Raw genomic sequence first — 22971 nt, forward strand, 5'->3', positions numbered from 1 at the left:
AGAGCTTGGCCGAGGCCCCCCGCCCCCCATCCCCTACCCTGTCTCCTGCTTCTCCCTGCAGAGTGCTTTAATCCTGTGCCGTGCTCTGGAGGAGGTACAGACCCAGCCCCTCAGTGGAAGTATGCAAGTTGTGGATAACTACGTTTAGACCTTGTAGTTCCCTCTGATAAGCTGCTGCGGCCCTTGGTATAGGGGTGACGTTGCTGACTGGTTCTGGTAGGGCTGGGCACCAGGGTGGCAATCCCACGGGCTGATGGAGGAAGATCCATCCAGCCGTATCCTCCTCCTGTTCCTCTGGGTTCTCAGGGCTCTGTTGACGCAGGCCTGCTGGCTGGAGTCTAGGCGGTCTGTGGTGTGGAACTGGCTGGCGCTGAACTGCCTCCTTCGCCAGGGGTTTGAATTGGGCTCTTTGGCTCTGTAGCATCATCTCCAGCCACTGGAATTTATCAGCCGCAAGTTTCTAGGAAATGCAAATTAAGAGGCACAAAGAAATGCAGGAGGATTTCTAGGAGGAGAAACACTCAGATCAGTCTCCTCTGCAGGCTTCTGAAGAAAGGGTCAAAGCCCTTCTCTGCCTAGACATGCACGGGGAAGGTGACAGCCTGTACAGAAATGTTTTTAAAGGAGGGGAAGGGCTGTGCACTGCAGGTAGAGCAGGTAGCTGCTGGTCCTGCAGGTCCAAATCCCAGCACACTCCCCACTCCAAACCCAGAGCTCAGGCCCCCACAGTGGCACCCCACCTAGAGGCCTGGGAGCTAAACTTCCAGGTCCTGAATATGACCTATCTTATATAGACCTCACTCTGATTAGCCCATGAGTGTAATTCAGACTAGGGTGAGAATGACTGATAGGAAATATTTTACAATTTAAACAAAATGCTAGGAAACCCAGAGAAATCTCTGCTTGGTGGAATATGAGGCAGATCTTTAAGGTATGGGTGCTTTTCCACTTAAGCCTTTTATTCCCAAAGCTATCCTTCTGTATCCTCCCCTTCCCTTCCCTCCCCTCCCCTCCCCCCAGGCTAGAAAACTAACAGTCAGCAATGTGGTATTTCTTTTTTTGGAAATCTGTCAGCTCTTTCTACAGTGGACTCTTTCAATCAACTCAAAATGTTGTATGCTTTTACTGGAATCCAGGCTGATGACAATGTCTCTGAGGGGTGGAGGGGACATCCTTTCTCTCTAGAGGCCCTTTCCCTTCATGAAATCACATGAAGCCTGTGTCTTCCATCCTCCTTCTGCAGGTTCTGACGAGGAGTACATTTATATGAACAAAGTGACGGTCCACAAGCAACAGGATGCCGAGTCCCAAGACAAAGGTACGGGTCTGCCGCTGATGGAGTGGCCAGCTCCCAGGAAGGGGGCCAGTATAAGCCTTGGTCCCGTCCCACCCCTCCTTCCTCCCAGCCAGGACCACAGACAGGCCTGGTGGGGTTATTTTTGGAAGTCGCATTTTGGGTGATGCTATTTGGGGTTGATGTATTTTGGGATGTCTCATCAGGCCACCTCCTTGCCTCTTAAAGGTCTCGTGTCCCCTTCGTGGATAAGGATTCAGTCCCTAAAATCTCTCAGCGTTTCCCAGCATCGTCCCAGGAATAGGAAGTTATAATTCAGATGCTCTAAGAAAGCAGCTGTATAGGTGCTGATCCCACAGCCCCAGCTTTATGACTTTTGACAGAAGTCTGGATTTTATGAGTGTGTGTGTGTTGGGGGGGGGTGATGGCGAGGAGTCGGTGATGTCAGCAGCTGCCTTAATATTCGATCGAAGGTTTTGTTCAAAGGTGATCACTTGGCAGAACATCTTACCTTCCACTGGAAGGACAGGTGGTGTCTTCCATGGCTTCTTAATCTTCTCTGTTCTGCTCTCTGCTTTTGTCTGAAAACCCTCAGGAGTGGGTCCAGCAGGACCCCAGGGAGACCCAGAGGTTTGCAGAGCTGCCTAGCTGCAGAGGAGAGGGGATTAGAAGCCCCCGTCTCGCAGCTCTCAAGCCTGTGACTCAAAGGCAGAGGCTTAGCAAGAGGTGGGAACACAGCATCCCCAAACATTCGGTCCTGTTAAAGACTTGGCTTCAGGACATCAGCCAGCAAAGCCCCAGGGTCAGATCTGCCTGAACCTGTCTGTCCCCAGCTGGCTTGGCCACCTGCTGAAATGGTCAGGCTCAAAAGAGCCTTTGGGGCCTTTTCCTTAAAAGTGCACAGAGGGTTGGTGGCCAAGGTCCCCAGTGTGGCTTTCACCTCCTGCCCCACCACCAAGCGTGGGCTCCGCAGAAGTCCCCTGCACTAAAGCAGCCCCCGGGCCCTAGGTTGTTTGCCTTCCGGGGAAACCATGGGGTGGACAGAGGTAATCACAGGGTCGGTGCTGAGAGCAGCTCAATATAGTGACCACGGGCAGCTCCTCCACTCACTGAAGCTCTGTGGCCAGGGCGTTTTGGACATGGGGCCGGTGGAGGAGAGGGTGCGGAACCTACCAGAAACCTCAAACCAGTTCCTCCTGAGGAAACTGCCCATGGCCGATCTACCCTATTCTTGGAGGAAAAACAACACTGGCTCCAGGGACCGCCTGCCTGGGTAATTAACACCTGCCCAAATAGAACTGGGGGCTCATGTGACCAGACATTCCTGGCTACTGAGACTCCACTGCAAGCCTGGGTGCCCCTCATCAAAGCCCTCTTCTGCTTGCTTCCCACAGCGCCCGAGGAGCAGAGCCCACTGACTAACGGCGAGCCCAGCCAGCACTCCTCGGCCCCTCAGAAGAGTCTTCCAGACCTTCCGCCACCCAAGATTGTAAGTGTGGGTCCGGGACCCCTCATTTCCCTGACTTGGGTCCCGTGAAGGTCCAATGCTTCTCGCAGGTGTCAGTCCGCCAAGCGTCTGGCATTTTCGGAGCACCTGTTGTCTGTGGGGTCCGGGGCACCGGGAGGGACGGAGACAAGTAAGCGTGCTAGCAGGTGACATCATTTGCTCAGCGCAAAGAGGAACGGCAGTGCGAGATGAGGGTCCCTGTGTGTCCGAGGCTAGGCCAGGCTCTTCACCAGCACCCCGTGAGCGGGGCCTTGTACAGACATGGGCACCAGCTCAGGCCACAGTGACCTTTCAGAAATGTAAACCACATCACACCACTTCCTGCTTGAAACCCACCAAGAGCTCTCACTGGACTTGGGACAGAACATCCACATTCCTTCACGTGGCCCCAGGGCCTACACGGTCTGGCCCAGCTGCGTCTCCAGCCTCGTTGCATCTGCTCTCCACCAGCCTCCTTTCTGTTCCTGGGTTGTCCCCTGTGGTCAGTCCTGCCTCAGGGACTCTGCAGTCCCCGGGCCCTGGCCCCTCAAAGGCTGCCCCCTCCTCCTGTCTCAGACATTCTTAGACAGACTTTCCCTGACTTACCCATGTGAGGCATCCCACCTCGGTGCCTGCCCCCATTACTGCCTGCCACGCCGCCCAGTTACCCCTCCATGTTTATTATTTGCCTCCCAGAGTAGGTGTAAGCTCCCTGGATCAGGGACTTGTCTCGTTTACTGCTTCGTGTCCTGTGTCTGCACACAGTAGGCCACACGCATGTTCGTGGATGGATGGATTTATGGACTCCTACAGACCTGGGTTCAGAGTCCAGCTCTGCCAGGTACTAGCTCCTTGACCTTGAGCAGGTTAGTTAAGGTCTCTGGCCCTCTGTTTCCTGGTGTTTAAATGAAAGGAACGTAAACATCTCTCACCTAAGCGCCTCTTATTCAGGGGGCGTGGTATTCAGTGAGGTGAGTGGTAGTATTTACATTTTATGGGTGAAGAACCGAGAATCAGTGGGTTTATAATATCCCAGTGTCACACAGCCTTGAAGTGGCAGAACTTGAACCCAAGTTCTTTCCACGCTAGGATCTGGCTGGGAAGGATTTCTGGGACCGTGGGACTGCACGGTCACTGAGCTCCCACCAAGCCATCCATCACCGGATCCGTAGGCTCAGGTCACCACTGAGGGGGTCCCGTCCCCAGACTGGCCCCTTCATTCATGCCTTCCTGGGGGCAGTACGGTTCTGCCCGCTGCTCTCACAGCTGGTAGGGCAGGCCTGGAATGTCTGGGCAGCATCCCACTGCAGGAGCCCCTGGAGCTGGGTGACAGCTTGGCAGGGACCCTTCATCTCAGGCTGACAGACTTGATGGACTGAGCATCAGGCCCTGGGTACCCCAATATGCTGATGCCACGAGTGACTGTCATGTTCTGAGCCGCTGCCCACTCGGTGCACACAAACATGGTCCTCCCACCACCTGCCAAAAAACAGAGGCTCAGGGAGTTAAAACAACTGGCCAAGATCCCACCACTGGGAGGTAGCAGGCCCAGGATTTGTATGCAGTTTCTTGGTTTCTGGGCCACTCTGCGGCCTCCCGGACTTCAGCTCGGCTTCTTAGCCAAGTAAAGGTACAAGTCGTGTCCCTTTCCGCTGCAGGCTCCCCTCACTTTTGGCGCCGGGACTTGGGGAGGGGGCATGGCCTCTCAGCTCCCATCCAGTTGTTGCTGGTTTTAAGCAGACGGGAGGTGTTGTGGTTTTCGGGTTACGCCCCAAGCACCCCTTGCCGGATGGGGGGAAGGAGAGGTGGATGCTCTGAGCCAGGGCTGCAACTTTCCTAGCCTGAGTTCATGTGTGATTCTGACCGGGGTGCCTTTGGCCTCTGTGCAGTGGGGTGCCACTGCCCACCCCACGTGGGGCAGCTAGCTGCTTAGGGGTCCACACCAGATGGGAGGGGCGTTCACCTGGTGGAGCCTCTTAGCGGTGACTCGCTCTGGAAGCCCGTGTTTGACGAACGTGGTGGTGGACTGGGAACCCAGGGTCTGGGGCCGGGTCGTGGTCACAGAGTCCGGCAGCCCCGGGACTCTGGCTGGCTTTTAGTGCTCCCTTGCTAGCCTTCTGTGACCCCGGCACAGAAGGGGGTGTGAGACGCAGGGCCTCCGATCAAGGCCAGGACTGTGGTCGTCCCCTGGAGCGGACTCCCGGCATCAGCTGTGTCTGTGGGCCATCGGGGCCAGGAGAGGCTCGAGAGGAACCTATTGCTGCACTGGAAAGACACCACCACCCGAGATGTGTGGCCTTTCAGATGCGTGGTGACGGTTCCCGTGGACGTACTCCAGGCCATGGGGCAACTTCCAGCAGAGCGAGCGGCCTTGGCGGTCTCCGCTCCTTGTGGAATTGCTCTGCTGAGAAGGACCTTTCCTAGGTCCCTCCTAGTTCTGTCCCAGTCGCCCACCTCCACCCCAGGGCCTTCTGGATGTGGAGTGAGGAAGGCGGGGTGCAGAACCCGGGGTCCTCCCTGCCTGCCCACACACGCCTGCTCCCCTCCAGCCTTCTCTCTGGTCAAGTCTGGCTGAAGACTTAGTCCAAGGCCCCCAGAGGAGCGGTGTCAGGGCGGAGCGGGGAACAGCTGTGTCTTCTGGCTCTCACAGGGAGGAGGAGAACCAGAACAGCAAGCAGTTGGGGAGGGAGGGAGCGTGGCAGCCTGGGCCTGGTTGGCCCTGTGACCTCTCTTCCTCGGCCAGAGAAAGCCGTGTCCCTTCCCACCCTGACCCAGGAGCTTCAGGGCGCCACGGTGGCTTGTCCTCTTGCATGCCCGGCCCCGGGCTCTCTGGTGGCTGTAGCGCAAGCTGGGCGTCTGCCTGGGGTCCTCAGTGCCCAGGGCTGGGCCGGGAGCGTGGCCTCTGTCCCAGGCTCAGCCCGTCCAACACTGGAGGGGGCAGCCAGGGGTCTGGAGCGATCTTGTGGGTGTGGCCAGTGACTCAGCAGCCGTGGTACTTCCAGGCCACGGTCTGCACAGCCAGGTGCGGCGGTTGCTTTCCGAGAGACAGACGTCTGCTGGCACCGTTGTGCTCCTGGCCTGGGCAGCCACCTCCGCCCGCCTCCCCTCTGAGGCCTGACCATGCATCGGGGCTGGACTTCTGCAGGCTGCTCTGCGGGGGCAGGGAAGGCCGTCACCGTGGTTGGTCTGGGGAGCTCGGGCTGGATCCGCTAGCCCCCACCCCGGAAGCTTCCACAGTGCATTCTGGGGCAGGTTGCTCAGAACTGCAGGGTTGCCCCAGGTCACCTGGGCCACCCCGCATCTTCAGCTCTGTGTCTCATCTAAATCAGCACTGGCCAGGTACAGCCCCCTGACCGAATCCTGCACCACCTGCTTTTGTAAATAACATTTTGCTGGAATTCAGCCACGCTTATTCATTTGTGTATATTTATGGGTGCTTTTGCACTACAGTAGCAGGGTAGAAGAGCTGAGGTCGGAGCCGCTGAATGGCCTGCAAATCCCTAAGTATTGACTGTTTGGCTCTCTACAGGTGAAGTTTGCCCATCTCTGGCAAGTCACGCTGAGCAGGGTGGCTTTCTTCCCTGTCCCTTCCTGTGAACCCTCAGTTATTTCAGGTTCCGAAGTCACACATCTTCTGCTTCTTCGTTGAATGTGCACCATCTTCATCATCATGATGATAAAGTAACTTTCCTTCATTCTTAATTCCGGGAGTTTAGGATCTCTTGCTCCTCTAATAACAGGCCATCGCGCCTGTGTAATTATGTGACTCTCTTCTGAATTGTTGGAATCGTTTTGTCCTTTAACGTGACCCAGGCCCATATCTTTTGCCCTGGCCGCCTTGAGGACAGGGGCTGTCCTGTTCTTTAAGGCAGTTGAGCTTGCTATAAGCCAGGTCATGCCCAAATACTTCCTCTGTATCCTCCCAGAGTACACCTGTTCTTCCCCCACCAAACATGCCTACAGGCACCTTTTCTCCCTTTGATTGATATTTTTATATCTTATTTTGAAGGTTAGTGAACACTAATATTTATTATTTAATAGTGCTGAGCACAGTTTAATCCTTACAGTGACCCCATGTGACAGGTACTTCTACTCTCCCCATTTTATAGCAAAGGAACTGAGGCCCAGAGAGGTCAAGTCAGTTGTCCAGAGTCACACAGCTCGATGTGCCAGTGTCAGGATTCGAACCCAGCCCCGAAGGTCAGATTCCTGCCCCACTGCCCTATCTGCCTCTCTGTATAGATCCATTTACAGATGATTTCACAGTGAGAGGCTTGGGAGACTCTCAAGAAACACCCCCTGGTGCTCAACTCCTAGATGGGAGGGCAGGCCCCCTGTGGGGATAATGACCCAGCAGGAGTTCCCACAGGAGGGTTCAATCCCCTTCTGTCCTGTTCTAATCATGGGAATCCAGACCAGAGCCAGACCTTGGGTGCTCAGAGCTTCCCTCCAGATGGGATCCCCACGCCCTCACCAAGACAAGGGTTCCCACACCCCGTATGGGGAGTGGGGCTTCTTGGAGGCTGCAGCTGGAGGCCCAGCCCACGCAGGAAGCCTGAGCCCCAGGACCCAAAAGCAGAGACCTTGTCGGGGCCCAGGTAAGGAGACATTTTCCCCTCAGACCCCAGGAAGCAGGCTCTCAGAGGCAGCACTTCCTCTGGCTGACCGAGGGGCCAGGAGTGGCCGAGAGGAGCAGAAACGTCTCTCCAGGCCAGGGGCAGCAGAGGCGAAGGGTCATCCACTAGCAGCTACCAGATGTGTCCACCATGTGCGAGGCCCTCGCCCCGGCGAGGAGCCCGGCCGGAGGTACTGCTCGCAGCCGTCGCCCTTCCGCAGCCGGCCCGGAGCGCAGCTGGGCTGCTTAGGAAATGAGCAGATTATTCTGTTCCTTCCTGCGTGCTGTGTGTCGCACCTGCTGGGGCTGCAGGCTGCTCAGAGCCTGCCTCTGGGACTTGGGTCAACTCTCTCGGTGTCGGGCCAGATGGAGTTCGAAGGACGTGGTATGGGAGCCAGGTGGTGGCCTGGCCTCTGCTGACCCTCCTCATGTGGACCTGTCTCAGCTTGCCGGACAGCAATCCAGTAACCTGGCTCCTGTAGGGCGCCTGGGTCGTGGAGGCCCCCAGACAACGATGACAACAGCCTCCTCGTACTGGATACGCACCAGGCCCTGTGGAAGCACCATCACGTTTTGTCTCCTTGAATCCTCGACAACTCCAGTACTATTCCTGTTTTATGAAGAGGGAAAGTGAGACCCAGAGAGGCTGTCACATACCCATGGTTAAAGCTATGGACTCCTAAAGGCTGGATTCGAACCTAGTTACATTCACTCTAGAGATCACAGAAATAGATCTAGTCGCCAAGCCACAGAAGACTTGGCTCTGGGGAGCCTGGTTTTGTGCAGCAGCTGCAGGAGCATTACTCTGCCCCCGGGGGAAGCTGGGAACCGACGCCCTTGTGGTCCCTGCTGAGTACTGTCCCACGGGGGACGTGAGCCCACGCTGCCTGTTCTCCCACCATCGCCTGGGCCAGGCCTAGGGAAGCTCTCTCTGTCATAGGTCCCCCAAAGAAGCTCATTTTCCATGGCAAAGGTTTCTAGATTTCCCCACCTCCTGCCCCTGTTCCTGGTGGGGCAAGGAATCCCCAGCAGCCCAGGGGTCCGTCCGAGGTCAGGGCCCCGTCTCTCCTACGATCTCCCTGCACCCCCTTTACCTTAAGAGCCGTCCTCTGTCTTCACTTGGCACCCCCCGAAGGTCCAGGCCTGCCCCTCGTGTGGAACACGCAGCACAAGGACTTCTCAAAACCAGGACTGGGAATGCACTTCAGCTTTTGCCATTTCTGTTCTCATCACGAATATTCCCTTGACCCTCTTCAGGGACTTGTGTGGATGGACACTTACACGTTCATGACCTATATATAGTAATATTCATGCCACCATCTATCTCTCTTTTTCCTCTGCTATTGCTTATGAGATTACCTTCGTAGTCTAGTGCCCATCTTACAGATGGAATAATGGAAGAGAGAACGATGTTCATGCTCTGTTCTTCTCCACAGTTGCATATGTTTTTGTTTTTTGCGGTACGCGGGCCTCTCACTGTTGTGGCCTCTCGCGTTGCGGAGCACAGGCTCCGGACGTGCAGGCTCAGCGGCCATGGCTCACGGGCCCAGCCGCTCCGCGGCATGTGGGATCTTCCCAGACCGGGGCATGAACCCGTGTCCCCTGCATCGGCAGGCAGACTCTCAACCACTGCGCCACCAGGGAAGCCCTGCATATGTTTTTTATTCTACTCAAATTATGCTCATTCACCCTCATGCCATGTAAGAAATGCTGGGTGGTCCTGTCCTCTGAGCATCCTTCCTTGGTCCTAAATGTTCATCACACCCTCCACGCTCCCATGGAGCTCTGACCTTGTCTATTAAAGCACTTGATAAGGAGCTGTGAGCACCTAGTTAAGACTTTCTCAGGACTGACTCCTGACCGTCTGGATGTGTCCCTCAGCTAGTCCGTGGGAGCCATCCAGTATCTGCTGAGCAAATGATTGAACTTGTTATGGGAGAAGTTTGGGAGTTAGAAGCCAGGTCCTCTTCCTCTGTGTACCCCGATCAGCCCTTGTCTTTGTAGAAAGTGTATTCTATGCAGAAGCCATCATAGCTACCATGACAGCCTGACTCCATCTGGCCTTTCAAGTGTGTTATGTCATGATGTGTACAATGGTATTGTGTGTGTGGTGGGCATCGGAGCCTCATTCTGCAGGAGGCGGGGGGAATGCTGAGGCTTGGTGAGGTTAAGCAACGCACCCACAGCCCTCCAGCTGGATGCAAACCAAACACTGTGGATGGGGTGGCTGATGGGAGTCACGATAATCCCCGTTCTCCCTCTCGACTTGCTTGACGTCCAAGCTGGGCATTTTTTTCTTCTGGTTCCCTCTCCTTCCACCCAAAGGGTTAATTCCAAGTTGTTCCCAGTGTATCGTATCTGAAAATGTTTGTTTTATTTGTTCATACCACAGATTCCAGAACGGAAACAGCTCTCCACCCCAAAGATCGAGTCTCCAGAGGGTTACTATGAAGAGGCCGAACCATATGACACATCCCTCAATGGTACATCCTGGGGACGGGGCTTGGAGGGGGTCCAGTCACTTCCTGCACGGAGGCCAGTGCCAACTCCCCTGGTGGTGACCGGCACACTTACCCTGGCTAGAAACACAGGGCAGCCTGGGTGGCTCTTACTAGAGAGCGTGGCCCGAATTGAGAACTGGCCACAGAGCATTTGGCCTCTGGTCTGCTGGGGAGCTGAGACCTACAGCAGACCCAACCCACCCACAAGGAGGGGCTTGGGGTGGTCCACAAGGAGCTGGTTTACTGTGTCTGATGCCTTCTGTGGTCCTGCCTGGATGTTGCTGGATTCAGCACAGAAATGTGACAAAGAAGAGGTGTGTTGGCCGAGACGCACAAGGCCCCGTAAGCAATGGAAATGTGGTCAGGCTGAGCCAGAGCCCAGTTTCCAGGTTCTTTCGCTGGACTAATAGTCACTGGGCTCCCACCATGTACCCAGCATGCTTCTAGGAATCAGGAGCTCAGCAGCACGCAGGATTCAGTGGGGTTCAGTGGTCACGGCACTTAGATTCTGAGAGGGAAGAAGACAGACAGCAAATAAACATAGGATGTGTCAGGTGGTGATAACTTGTCAGGATGGAAAGCTGCAGGGGCTGGGTTGGGGCAGGAGAGGGATTTTATTTTAGATTAGGGAGGGCCTCTCTGATAGCATGACCTTGAGCAGATTCCCAAATGAAGTGGGAACTGGGTGGAGCTGATACCTGCAGGAAGAACTTTCTAAACAGCACAGTATGTGCAAAGGCCCTGAGGCAGGAGAGCCCTTGGCATGTTTGGAGGCCATTGTGGCAGGAGCAGGTGGGGTTGGGGGAGGGAGATGGGAGATGGGGACACAGAAGCAGCTGTAGGCCTTGGTAACGACTTCGGCTTTTCTCTGAATAGACTTTTCTCCAGCCTTTGGAGGGGAGGGTTGTTTGTGGCTGACCTAACTTAGGTAGATGGGCTTTGCTATGGGGGCAGGGCTCACGCTGTGAGACCCTTTGCTATGGGGGCAGGGCTCATCTGTCTGTGAGGCCCTTTGCTATGGGGGCAGGGCTCATCTGTCCTCGGCCAGTGGTTCTCAGCCTGATGAGGTTGGATCAGAAATAGAAATGCTCTCGTTGTGGGGATTCTATAACACAGAAAGGCCTTGAAGGTTCTGGAAGAAAGATGGTTGTGACCCCATTCTCCCAGGTAGCTGGACTCTGGTCCCCTCACTCTGCCTTTCTCACCTCCTTCTCTTTCCTTCCTTTGTAAGTGAAAGGTCTTTGAAAGCATAAAGCAACTTGCAGATGTCAGCAGTAAGGATCCCTCGTGGTGGGAATGAACTTGGCCGACGGGGGGACCTTGTTGGTGTCACAAAGAACTGGCCCTGGGATGAGATGGGACCAGTCACCTGGAGCCACATGGGATTCTTGTCCTCTTTCTTCACACTTTACCTACTGTCTGCGGTCCCGGGAACTGTGTGGGAGGTGAGGGCTTCTTTGGCCCAAAGGAATTTTATCCTAAGAGTCTGGTTTTGTGGACAGACATCACTTAGCTTGCGAGGTGTTGCCAAGTCAGCGGCCGGACTGTGATTTCAGACTGGAGCTGAGAGCGCGGTGGGGCTGTCTGGGTGCGTCTGGAAGGTGGGAGCAGTGACTCACCCCGGGGAGCACCTCCATGTGTCTGAAGCCCATCTCTCTCGGGTGTGGCCTGTGCCAGCCGGGGCCTGCCTCCCAGACGCTCCCGGGGGCCTGTTGGTGGGGCAGACACTTCATCTCGACACAAACAAGCAGTCAGAAGGATCCCGGTGTTTGTCTCTCGACTGGGAGTTCATATTGGTTTTATCCAGAACTGGGGGTGGGGGGGGGGTGGGGGGGAGGGGTCATCACAAGGTCAGGAAGGAGGGTGGGGAGAAGCCCAGTTGCCTTTGTCCCCTGCCAGCCCGAGGACGGAGGATGACTTGTGGGGAGCTGGTCATACTTACCACGAAGAGGGGGCCTCCCCTGCATCATAAGCTGGCCTGCCCTTGGTTCCTGCCTGCTGTCCCCCACACCTGTTTGACCAGTGGGACGCACAGGTCACAACAGCAGAAATGACCATTGGACTTCCGCCCCTTGCTCTACTTCTTTGTCCAACAGCGATTTTGCTGACTTCCTGAAAAAGACCAGTTGCTTGGCCTCTTGGCCTGCTTTATCAGCAGTCCACTCACTGCTTCCCTGGGTCAGGTCCTCTCTCTGAACAAGTTTAGTAAGTGCCCTGCCGGCCTGTGCAGGAGCTATTAGGTAGAGCTCCTGCATTGCTGGTGTCTCCTGCTAGAGACGGTAGACATCAGTAACGGCAGCTGCTGTAACAAACAAGCCCTCTTGCAGCTTAGAGTAACCCAATGCAGATCTGATTCTCACTCACGGAATAGTTCAGCTGGGCGTTACTGGTCAGCAGGCTGCGTCCAGCGTGAGCTCGGTCACCTTCTGAGGCCACAGAATCCACCACAAAGAAAGGGTGGAGAACCTCTATGTGCTCCTTAAAGGCACCAGGCAGAGTGACACCCAGTGCTTCTATCCACATTCCATTGGCAGCAGGAAGTCACATCTCTGGATGGGAAGGGGCTGGGAAATGATGTCCTTGGCCAGGCTGGGGTACACCTGACAAGCCCACATCTCCAATGGGAATGCACTAACTTCTGGTGGGAGGGCAGCCGCGTCGCCACATCTCTTTGTGTCTCTACATCTGGGTCTGCCGCTCTCTTCATCTTCTCTCTCTTCCTCTTGCCTTTGTCTGTCCTTCTGGATCCCACACAGATCATTCTGGCAGATTTCCCCCCAGTGGAGTCCCCAGGTGGGTACAGGTACCTGAAGGAGTCGTTTACGCCACAATCACCTTGGGTACTGCTTGTCCCAGAGCGGGAATGCCGGTGATCCCATCTGCTGCCTGGCCCTCTCTGAGGCGGGGTGCATGCCCCGAGGGTGGCTGCCGCCCTCTTCCCGTCCTCTTGCATGGGTTCTGCACGCGCACGCCGTGTGCTGTCCCTCTGCAGACCCCTGCCTGTAGCCTCCAAACAGATGGCTAGAGGATGCAGAGCGTGGTATGGCTGTCCTGCTCTCTGTTCCCGAGGACATGCCACAGGACACAGTGGGTGCAGTCTCCACCTGGGGACAGCAAAAAGGGGTTTGGAATTATCTGAGCATCCTGCCTTTCACTCCTGTTCATCCTGCAACCTCTAGAAGCCAAGTACCTGTTTAAGAATACCCTACATTTATGGTTGGGCCGTGATCACTCTTTTTTTTTTTTTTTTTTTTTTGCGGTACGCGGGCCTCTCACTGCTGTGGCCTCTCCCGTTGCGGAGCACAGGCTCCGGACGCGCAGGCTCAGCGGCCATGGCTCACGGGCGCAGCCGCTCTGCGGCATGTGGGATCTTCCCGGACCGGGGCACGAACCCTGTCCCCTGCATCGGCAGGCAGACTCTCAACCACTGCGCCACCAGGGAAGCCCCGTGATCACTCTTAGAGATAAATAAAATGGTCAATACATTTGCCCTAGATTTCCTCCAAGCTGTTCCCCATCGCCCTTGGAGGCAGAGGGGCGGATGTTAGAATTCTCCATGGAACATGTGGGGCAACCCCAGAAGCACAGAACAGCCGGGGGCAGGGAGGAGGGGGGCGGGATTCGGCCAGCTTCTTCACACTAATCTCTGTAGCCTCGCTTATTAATCTTTATCACTGAAAGAGCTATCCCAGTGACTACATCATTCTTATTTCATTTATTGTGCAGTGCTGACAAGGGGTACATTTTTTACAGAATCACCCTGATCCTACCACCAGATCAAACCAACTATTTTGAGTTCTCTCTGAGCCTTTCAGTACTGTTCTCTTTGTATAGATAATTTTAATTGTGCTTTCTCACTTACCATCTTATCTTAAGGAGATTCTCAAGTTGCAGACTAGTCTTCAGAGCTTTCACTGATTACGGGTGCACGGTACGCTGGATGAAATCAGACTTTCCTGAGTCTCCTTCTGCTGACTGTTCAATAGCACTTGAAGAAATATCTTAATGCATGTAACCTTCCCCACTTCCTTCCTTTTTTAAAAACTAGTTTCTTAGGATCAACTCCCAGGACTGGGATTATTGGGTCGAAGGGTGTGAATGTTCTTATGGCGCTCGAAACAGCAGGCTGACAGGTTGTTTCCTGAGAGGCTGACGTTCATTTATATTGCCACCAGCCATACGAGAGAGTTCAGGGTCCCCTACTGGGTAGCACCACTATTTTCAGTCTTTGTTTATTTAATAGGTATAAAATTGTGAACTATGCAACTTTTTTATTAAGCCAGGAAGGGGAGTAGTATCACACTGCTTTTCAAGAAGACTGATATTAAAATAGTCAAGGTATTATTTTTAAAAATATTAAAGCAAAATAAAACACATTTTCATTGGCATTGTAGCCAGAGTAACTGTGGCCGTGGCCTCATTCTAATTCAAATGCGGTTCTGTTTTCTTAGTATTGCAGGAACCTAGCTATGCAGGTAGTTTAAGAGGCTTCTGGAGAAGAGAAGATGGGGGACCCATAGGCTGTCTCTTTTCTGATGGGTAATGTGGAGAAGAAAGAGAGGTTCCATTCACTCTGACTCAAGGGGACAGAACGTGTCTGTAGAAGTCACAGGGAAGTAGATGTGACTTTCTAACTGTTAGAGCTGCCCAGTAATAGAAGGAATTGTCCAGCAGTCGGGCGGTATGAGCTCCCCGTCCACGGGGGGATTCAAGCAGAGGCTGGGGCAGGGTTACGACAGACAGGATTCCGGTGCTGAGCCAGGGGTTGGACCTGGATCCTGAGGTTCTCCTTTCTCCGTGTCCTGCATTTCGGGGTTTGATTGACTGATTTTTTTCTGCACCTAGTTTTTGTTGGCCTTGAATAGCGCAGTGAGGCCTGGGGAACAGAGAAATTCTTGCAGGGTGGTGGAGGCGGAAACCGAGGCATGCAGAGCGGGCACAGGATCGGGTGCAATTTGGTGCGTTTTGGGATTCTTTTAAACAGAATAAAAACGTGAGGGTGGCTCATTGCTAGAAAGGAAGGGTAGCAGGTGGGGATGGGCAGAAGATGCTAAGCTCGTGACGGGAGGTGCTCTGTGGGGAGGGAAAGAGAACGGAGCCTGTGGAAGATAAGCCGATTTTCCAGCAGGGCTGCGATTGTGAGGAGAGCCTTCAGGAGTGCGAGGGTGGCCGCCTTCCCCGGAGGGCCAGCTCCTGCTGCTCCCAGGACAGAACCAGGGACAGGGCAGGCCCAGTGGGCCGCTGCTGGAGGCTCGCCCAGCTCTGGGCTCAGACGGCGACCCTCTCCTCCTGGGCCCTCAGAAGCGATCTCATCCTTCAGCGGAGGAAATGGAGGCCCCCAGCAGGGGCACTGGACCTCTCAAGAGCAGGCGTGTGAGGGCCGCGTCTGGTCAGAGGTTTCCACAGGGTCTGAGGCGACAGGATTTGAGGAGGAAGAGGGAGACTCCTGGTTTTATGTCACCTGCGTCTGCGGCCGGAGGCAGCATCCAAGGCGCTTTGCTCAGGGGTTTGGGGGCCGGAAAGTCCGCCTGGGTGTGTGGTTGGTGACTGTGGGCTGGTCCAAGGGCACGGAGGGGGCGGGGTGGCCTGGGGACCACTGGCTGCCCCTGCCTGCTCCCCTCCCTCCCGAAGGAGCAAAGCCTGTTTCGGAACATCCCCTGCCCGCTGGAACTGTGACGGAGGGCTCTTCCTTGCAGAGGACGGAGAGGCCGTGAGCAGTTCCTACGAGTCCTACGACGAGGACGAAAGCAGCAAGGGCAAGTCGGCCCCCTACCAGTGGCCCTCGCCCGAGGCCAGCATCGAGCTGATGCGCGACGCCCGCATCTGTGCTTTCCTGTGGCGCAAGAAGTGGCTGGGCCAGTGGGCCAAGCAGCTCTGCGTGATCAAGGACACCAGGCTCCTGGTGAGTGTCCTCTCCCCGGAGTGGAGGTGCGGGTGGTCCCTGATGCCAGGTGCTTAGAGCCTGTCGCGTCAGGGGGTTTCTGCTTCTCCCCAACAGAGCTTCGTGTGCGAGGATGAACGTGCTTTCCCTTAAGTAGGAAGGACTAGTACTTTCAGCAGGCTTTCAAAGGGGTCTGTGACGACTGCCCCCTCCCCTCCCCACCGATCCCATCCCACAGATATTTTTTCCGGGGATCTTTTTGTCCCCTGGTCTGTGGGCTACTTCTTCTTTACAGTCCTTTTGGGGCGGAGCCTGCTGCCCAGGCAGGTGACTGATTATAAGAGGAGACCCATAAGGGAATCAGAAGATAGTACTCTGACCACAGCCCCGTTTCTTGTTACTTTAAATTAAAATTTGGTTTTATGTCCCAGTGTGAAGTTCCATGGAGTCATTATAAACACCCTTCTTCACTGGTTACAACCCGCCCTGCTGCGCGCAGGTGTTTTCCAGGTAATCCTGTTAAGCAGCCCCGTAAAGCACCTGCACCTTACAAGTGAGAAACAGAGGGGTAACGCATTTTCTCTGGTAGGGAGGAGAGTCGCTTCCTTTCTCTGCTAACACATCGTCTCCTAACGAATCGGATGATAAACTTGGCCTTCATCCCCTCTGGACCCCTTACTGGGGAAGCCGAGGAAGGAACAGAAGCAGAGAGACAGAGAACTGGGAAAAGTGCCTTCCACCCTGGAGAGGTGGGAGTTGCCTGCAGAGGACACATTTTAGGAGCCGGCGTGGTCTGCAGTGCGATTAGAGCAGCTTGGATGAGCAGGGCTGGGGAAGAAGAGGCTTGAGGGAGACAGAGACAGCTGCCTGGTCACTGACGCCGAGAACACGCGTTGCCAGTGTTGGAGGTGACAGCTCCGCACTTGCACAGGGGTGTCCGGCCGTTGGGTTTGTCGTGCAGAGCCCACCCCTCAGCGGGTCCTGCCCTGCCCAGGGGCCCCTCCTCTGCAGAACCTGGCCAAGCAGCGTCTCGCCTCTCCCGTCTTCCAGTGTTACAAGTCCTCCAAGGACCACAGTCCTCAGCTGGACGTGAACTTGCTGGGCAGCAGTGTGGTGCACAAGGAGAAGCAAGTGCGGAAGAAGGAGCACAAGCTGAAGATCACCCCCGTGAGCGCCGACGTGATCGTGCTGGGCCTGCAGAGCAAGGACCAGGCTGAGCAGTGGCTCAGGGTGAGGGAGGCGCCAGGTGCGGGGGAGGTGGGCCTGCTCCGCTCTGGGGCTCCCCAGCCTTTTCAAAGGGATGGCTGTGGTCGGGGGTGAAGTGTCTATGATCCTTCAAGTTCGCAGGGCTTCCTGTGTCGTCGGTGGTAGCGAGCCGCCTTAGGGAAATGGGTCGCAGGGCTAGGTCTCTGCCACCTGGACTTGGGCTCTAGCTGAAATCCACTTGCCTTCTGGTCTCCAGTGCGGCATCGCCAGCCAGTTCAAAGGCTCCTTCCCGGGGGAGCTGGGGTGGACTCTGACAGGCATGTCTGGAAGCCTGGCCTGGACCAAGGCAGCGTCCAGGCCTGAGTCCCAGGCGGCACGCAGACCCTCCACAGCGAGCCCCACGGCCCCCAGGAGCCAGCGAGCCATCTGGCAAATGTGGGTGTTCACCCCCGCCGTGAACAGCCACCCCTGCCCAGGATGGGGTGAGAGCAGCTGAGATCTGGCTGCCCTCACCCTGTTTGGGCTTTGCTGCCAACCCTGCTGCCTGCCTCCCCGCCCCGCTTCCCTGGCACGCCACCAAACACCTGGGGGCCTGCGGGAGACAGGCCTCGGGAACACGCCCCCTCCCTGGCTGGGTCCCGAGGCCACACGTGGCTAGGGGGGCTCTGGCTTTGGTCTGGCCGTGGCTGCAGGCCTGAAGGGTCTTCCTCTTCCTTCAGGTCATCCAGGAGGTGAGTGGCCTGCCTTCTGAAGGAGCTTGTGAGGGAAGCCAGTACACCCCAGATGCCCAGCGCCCGAGTTGTCCAAAAGTAAGCCTCTACCCTGCCTGAAAGAGCGTTCAATTCCATTTTTGTCTCCATAAAATTCAAGGTGTTAAGATGGGGAGCTTTGCTCTCGCACGTCAGCCCAGTTGATAAGAAACGTGCAGTGCTTGGCTAAGGGCAATAGCTTCAGCTTGGCAGGGAAACTGATGAGAATGACAGAAGCCTACAGTATTTTCTTGCTTGGGGGAAGGTTTATTGGGACAAAAGTCACTTTGCCTCCGTTCTTGGGCAGGGAGATTTTTCGAGGCTCTTCCTTCCCACTTAGGCAGCTGTCTGGGTGTTGGACCCCAACCAAAGGGCCCTACTGCTGATTTGCATGGAGCTGTGGGAGCCCTGCTTTAGGGTCAAAGTTGAGAAAGTTGGGCTGGGTGCTGGCCGAGGGGAGGGCTGTCACTGCGGGGTCACATTCCATGTCCCCAGGTGGGTGCCTGGAACCCTGCTGTGCACAGAGGGTCCCTGTGGCTCATCTTGGGGTCCCCACCCCCGGGAGGGAGGAAGGCAGAGGGTGGACAGAGGCCCTCAGCAGGGAGGAGGCTCTCTGCTCCTTTGGAAGGCACGGGCCACCCCCATGGAGGAAAACCCACAGCCTTCTAGGGTGACGGAAGAGGGGCTGATGTTTTCATTCTTATTCATTCCTTGGTCATTGACAAGAAAACCGAAGTCAGAGTAAACCTGGAGATTCCTTCACATTGGGGTGAGAAACAAGGCCTCTCCCTAAAGACCCAGCACACAAGATTCCCGGGCCAGGTACTGCAGTCCTTGGTCCTCAGCGAAGGCCTTGTTGGTTGGGAGTCGCTGGGCTTGTTTTCCAGGGGTTCAGGAGTCAGTGGTTCTAGAAGAAGCCTGATGGGAATCTTCTGAGTGTCTACTCTAGGGACTGTCTCTAGTCCCCCAACAGCCCTGAGAATGCAGACAGGGGTGTTATCCCTATTTTATACACATGCAGGGTGGGGCTCAGAGAGGCCCTGCCGCACTAGAGAATGCTCCAGGTGGGATTCGAATCGTGGTCTGACCCTGTGAGGACAAGCCAGCCCTTCTGCAAAGCCTGCCGCGTTGGTAGTGCAGTCAACTCTCAAAAGATGTCCTGGTATGGGTGGGTCCCAGCTTCAGTTGCGATGCTCTCGTGCACCCTGGGGCTGGCTACCTGCCCTGCCCACTGGCTACGGAGCCGCCGTCACACCAAGTGGAGTAGTCATCTTGAGAACTCACGATCAAGGATATGCGGTGGCCTGAAGAAGGAAACAATGCTCTGGGATGGGGTGGGGAACCTCACAAGGGAAGGCAAAGGCAGGTCCTTTAGGGAGCCCCAGGGAAGCCTGGCCATGCCCCACCAGTGACTTGGACTCCAAGGTGACCCCTAGCCTACACCCAAGAGTCATCTATTATTTTCCCTTAAATTGTGGTCTCCCAGGTAACCATTCCCAGACAAGATCACCCACTTGTCTCTCTCTCTTCCACAGCCAGATGTAACTGAGAAGTACCTGTCAGCCTCGGACTATGGAAGCTCCATAGATGGCCACCCTGAGGTCCCAGAGACCAAAGACGGTACAAACGCTCTGGCTCTCAGCCTAGGGTTGGGAGGGGTGGTATCCCGGGCTTTGAGGCTCGGCTGTCTGGCTCAACCCTACCGAATTTTAACAGCTCATTCCAGCATGCCTCCAGTTTCTAAACTGCTTAGAAGTATACAGCTGATAGATCGCGGAAAAAAGGAGAGAGGACCAAACTGAAGTTACGTTCCATGAATTGCTGGGGGTAGAATATTCTTTCATCTCGTTTGCTAACCCTAGTTCAGATCTCTCTGAACCCATTCAGTCTGTAAGGATTCTCCAGTGCTGACGTGTTCTGTAGGAGAGGTTGGTGTGCCTCTAGAGACACCTGACTGCCCTGTGGATCCGAGTCTGGGGCACAGACCTGTGCGCGCACAGGGAGGGGCAGACAGGACAGGGACAGGTCTGCTAATTTTTCCGTCATCCATGAGCGCACATCGGTAGGCTGTGTGCAAGGCTGAAGGTTTTTCCTCTCATCTTGACAGTCAAGAAGAAATGTTCTGCTGGCCTCAAACTGAGCAACCTAATGAACCTGGGCAGGAAGAAATCTACCTCGCTGGAGCCTCCGGAAAGGTCCCTCGAGACATCCAGTAAGCTTCAGTAGCCGCCTCCTGGGCCAGAGGGCGGGCTCCCCCGCCGGGCCGCAGCCCGTCTCCAGCAAGGCGGCTCAGACGGCCAGGGCGGGGACTTGGGGTTTGCTCTAGCACCTCTTGAGCGGGTGAGCCCACAGTCCACAGTTTCTGCTGATCTTCGCTGCAGGCAGCCCTTTATAAAGCCTCACCAGACCCTCTTGCTGCAGCGTGCGGAAGTGAAGGGTAGTTGATGGCCGTCCTCCTCACAGTCTTTAAAGTTGTATGTTCATTCGATCAATGTGTATGGAGCACGGTAGGCACGGTGTTAGGGAAAGGGGCCCAAGCAGGCGGAGGACACAGTCCTGAGAGCTTACAGCTCAACAGAGATGATGGCCTTATACCCATAACCGCACACTGTGCCGTCTTACTAGCTACAAGGACTCGGGGACAGAAAGAACCGTTCTTACTCTGTAGACAGAGATGGATGGCTTCCTGGACCTGAGCTGCCAAGGCCGGGCGGGAGCTAAACGGGCTGGGATGGCCCCCGCGGGCAGGAGCAAAGACTCTGAGGGGGCACTGGTAAGACCCGTTAAGGGGATGACAAAAGCCCATGTCGCCGGTACAGAGGGAATGTGTGGGTGCTGGGAGGCCCTCCAGGTCATCTCTGCTGCCCTTACTCGGCCTTGAGGAAACTGATGACAGGAAAGAGAGACAGAGAGAGCGAGACCTTTCCCAGAAAACATCCTGGCTTCCAACTCAAAGCTCATTGCTATACTTACGCCCCGGAGCCTGAAGGCCACTACTCTCCTTCTTTGGGCCTTTTCCTCCTCCTCATGGAACCCGTGTACCAGCCCTGGGCTCTCTTCCTGAGTCCCAGTTCAGCTCTGTGTTTTGCGGCTGGCAGGGTGGGCTGGAGCGACAGGAAGGCAGCAGACAGGGCCCTGCCTTTGGAGTCTCCTGGTTCTCTGGCCAGGTTGCCGGGTGATGGCCCATCTCTGCCAGGCCCTGTGGCCTCAGAGGGCACGGTGTTGGGCCTGGGAGCCTGGTCCCAGTGAGTCACTTTGCGCGATGTGGCTGGGTTCTTGCTGGCCGTTACTCAGCAGGGAAGCACGCTGCTGTCCCCTGTGGCTGGGGAAGGGCCAGAGAGAACATAGCTACTCTCCTTCCCAGGACTCGGTGCCTGAGCTCCCTGCCTCTCTCTGGTCCAGAGAATCGGGATGGGCGAGTGGGGCGCCTGCCTGAATGAGCCAGAGTTCCTAGGTCCTGGGCTCACATTCTTCCACTTTGCTACTGTGATGTGATGGTCTCGTGGCCCTGAGAAATTCACGATTCCCACTGAGTGTCCAGCACTGGACTGGGTGCGAAGGTGGCTGTGTACTTTGACCCTGTTGCATGGGCCTAGTTCTTCCCGGCTAAGGTTCAGAGCAGCTGCCGGTCCCTTAGGATGGAGAAGGCATCCGCTTTGTAAGCCAGTGCCCCTGGGAAGGTGAGCAGCACAGAGACATGTCGACCCACGGTGTGTGGGGCAGGCAGAGGGGCCCGAGACTGGATGTTTACTGATCTTTCCAGCCCCAGGGACAAGGCTGTGCTTGGCACACGGTGTCAGCTCCGTAAATATTCACCTAGGTTGGGAGGAAGCTGAACCCAACACATGCAACCATTTAAAAACAAGAAAGGCCTATGTGATGGACGCACCCCCGCACTGGCAGCCCCTGTGTGCCGGTGGAGAAAGAAGGGCTGCCTGGTGGAGAGGCCAAGGGGCACAGAACCAGGCGCTGGAGACGAACGTGGCAAGTTCCTGCCCTTCACAAGCTCTGTGTCCCGTTGGGAGGCTGACATGGAAGTGGAGAATGTCGCTGTTCCAGGACTCAAGTGTTCTGAAGGCCGACCGTGCAGGGAGGGCAGGACCCAGGAGGGCCAGCCACCTCTGGGAGGACGTGGAGCTGGCCGAGGGGGAGGGGCCTTTGCAGGCTGAGACCTAGCGACTGGGGACGGCAAGGTGTCAGGGGAGCTGAGGGAACTAAGGCTGTGGAGGTGAGGGGGTCGCATATGCGGCCAGGACACCCAGGCTGGGGCGAGCTTCCTGCAGGTGGCCTGGGCTGGCAAGGGCGGGGGAAGGGAGACAAGGAGGCCGGAGTGGGGGTGCCTGCCTCGGTGCTGCACACACACACACAGACACACACGCACATGCACAAACATGCACGCAGACGCACACAGGCATGCAGACACACGCGCACGCACACCCACACACGCACACACACATATGCATGCACGCACACACGCACACACACACACGCTCTCTGCCTGGTCCAGGCCAAGGCACGACTCACTTCCCTCCGGACAGGCCTTTCTCAAAACCCAGTAGCACGGTGCTGCCCACCTTCAAAGGATCTAGCAGCTAACACGAAGGAGAATTCACAGCCTCTACGAGGCAAGAAAGTCTCTCGGGCAAAGCATGGCAAGCCTTGGAGCTGAGATCTGGAGAAGCCTCTCCACGGGTCCGGGAGCAAGGGCAGCCCTCAGCCACGCACCCGCCCTGAAGCCGCCTCCCACCCCACAGGTTACCTGAACGTGCTGGTGAACAGCCAGTGGAAGTCGCGCTGGTGCTCCGTCAGGGACAGTCACCTGTACTTCTACCAGGACCGGAACCGCAGCAAGGCGGCCCAGCAGCCCCTCAGCCTGGTGGGCTGTGAGGTGGTGCCGGACCCGAGCCCCGACCACCTCTACTCCTTCCGCATCCTCCACGACGGCGAGGAGCTGGCCAAGCTCGAGGTACCGCTGGCCCTCTGGCTGGGTGGGAGTGGGGAGGCACGGCCAGGGCAGAGGTCGTGGTCACGGCTGTTTGCCGCAGGTCCTGAGGACCGCAGTCCTACAATGGGAGAGTCAACTTAGCCACCCTTTATTTTTACTTCCTTTGCCTGAGATTGTTTGCATTTTTAAAAAATTTCCATTCCCTTTCTGACCTCAGGGTGGTTGTGTTATAGGAACGGGACAATGAGCTATTTCCTGCACTTAGGGCAGGAGGAGTATTTATAACTCTCTGAG

At 56.0% G+C, this 22971-nt stretch overlaps 1 protein-coding gene and 1 long non-coding RNA gene across 19 annotated transcripts in view; one reads left to right on the forward strand and one right to left on the reverse strand.

The window, feature by feature from the left end:
• Positions 1-22971, forward strand: part of AFAP1L2 (actin filament associated protein 1 like 2) — a 123676-nt gene that overhangs the window by 90820 nt on the left and 9885 nt on the right. For 12 of the 16 annotated variants that reach the window (XM_067709310.1, XM_067709307.1, XM_067709308.1 and 9 more), the window contains 10 exons: positions 1244-1318; positions 2689-2783; positions 9788-9878; positions 15593-15798; positions 16828-17007; positions 17703-17792; positions 18459-18554; positions 19268-19352; positions 19840-19944; positions 22487-22698. In XM_067709310.1, coding sequence (XP_067565411.1) covers positions 1244-1318; positions 2689-2783; positions 9788-9878; positions 15593-15798; positions 16828-17007; positions 17703-17792; positions 18459-18554; positions 19268-19352; positions 19840-19944; positions 22487-22698 — 1235 coding nt within the window. The remainder of the gene's footprint in view (positions 1-1243; positions 1319-2688; positions 2784-9787; positions 9879-15592; positions 15799-16827; positions 17008-17702; positions 17793-18458; positions 18555-19267; positions 19353-19839; positions 19945-22486; positions 22699-22971) is intronic. The other 4 variants (XM_067709314.1, XM_067709318.1, XM_067709319.1 and 1 more) reach the window with 1 other exon arrangement.
• LOC137208744 (uncharacterized) lies at positions 6164-22625 on the reverse strand. 3 transcript variants are annotated; one of them, XR_010935734.1, is made up of 4 exons: positions 22492-22625; positions 13759-19036; positions 8490-13000; positions 6164-8005 (listed from the first exon to the last, which is right to left on the reverse strand). It is a non-coding gene; the product is annotated as an uncharacterized lncRNA (long non-coding RNA). The 3 variants fall into 3 exon arrangements; XR_010935736.1 differs by having other exon boundaries at positions 6165-10404; positions 11839-13000; XR_010935735.1 differs by having other exon boundaries at positions 6165-10404; positions 11102-13000.

The sequence above is a fragment of the Pseudorca crassidens genome, chromosome 16 (assembly GCF_039906515.1).
Source record: "Pseudorca crassidens isolate mPseCra1 chromosome 16, mPseCra1.hap1, whole genome shotgun sequence".
Lineage (NCBI taxonomy): Eukaryota > Metazoa > Chordata > Mammalia > Artiodactyla > Delphinidae > Pseudorca > Pseudorca crassidens.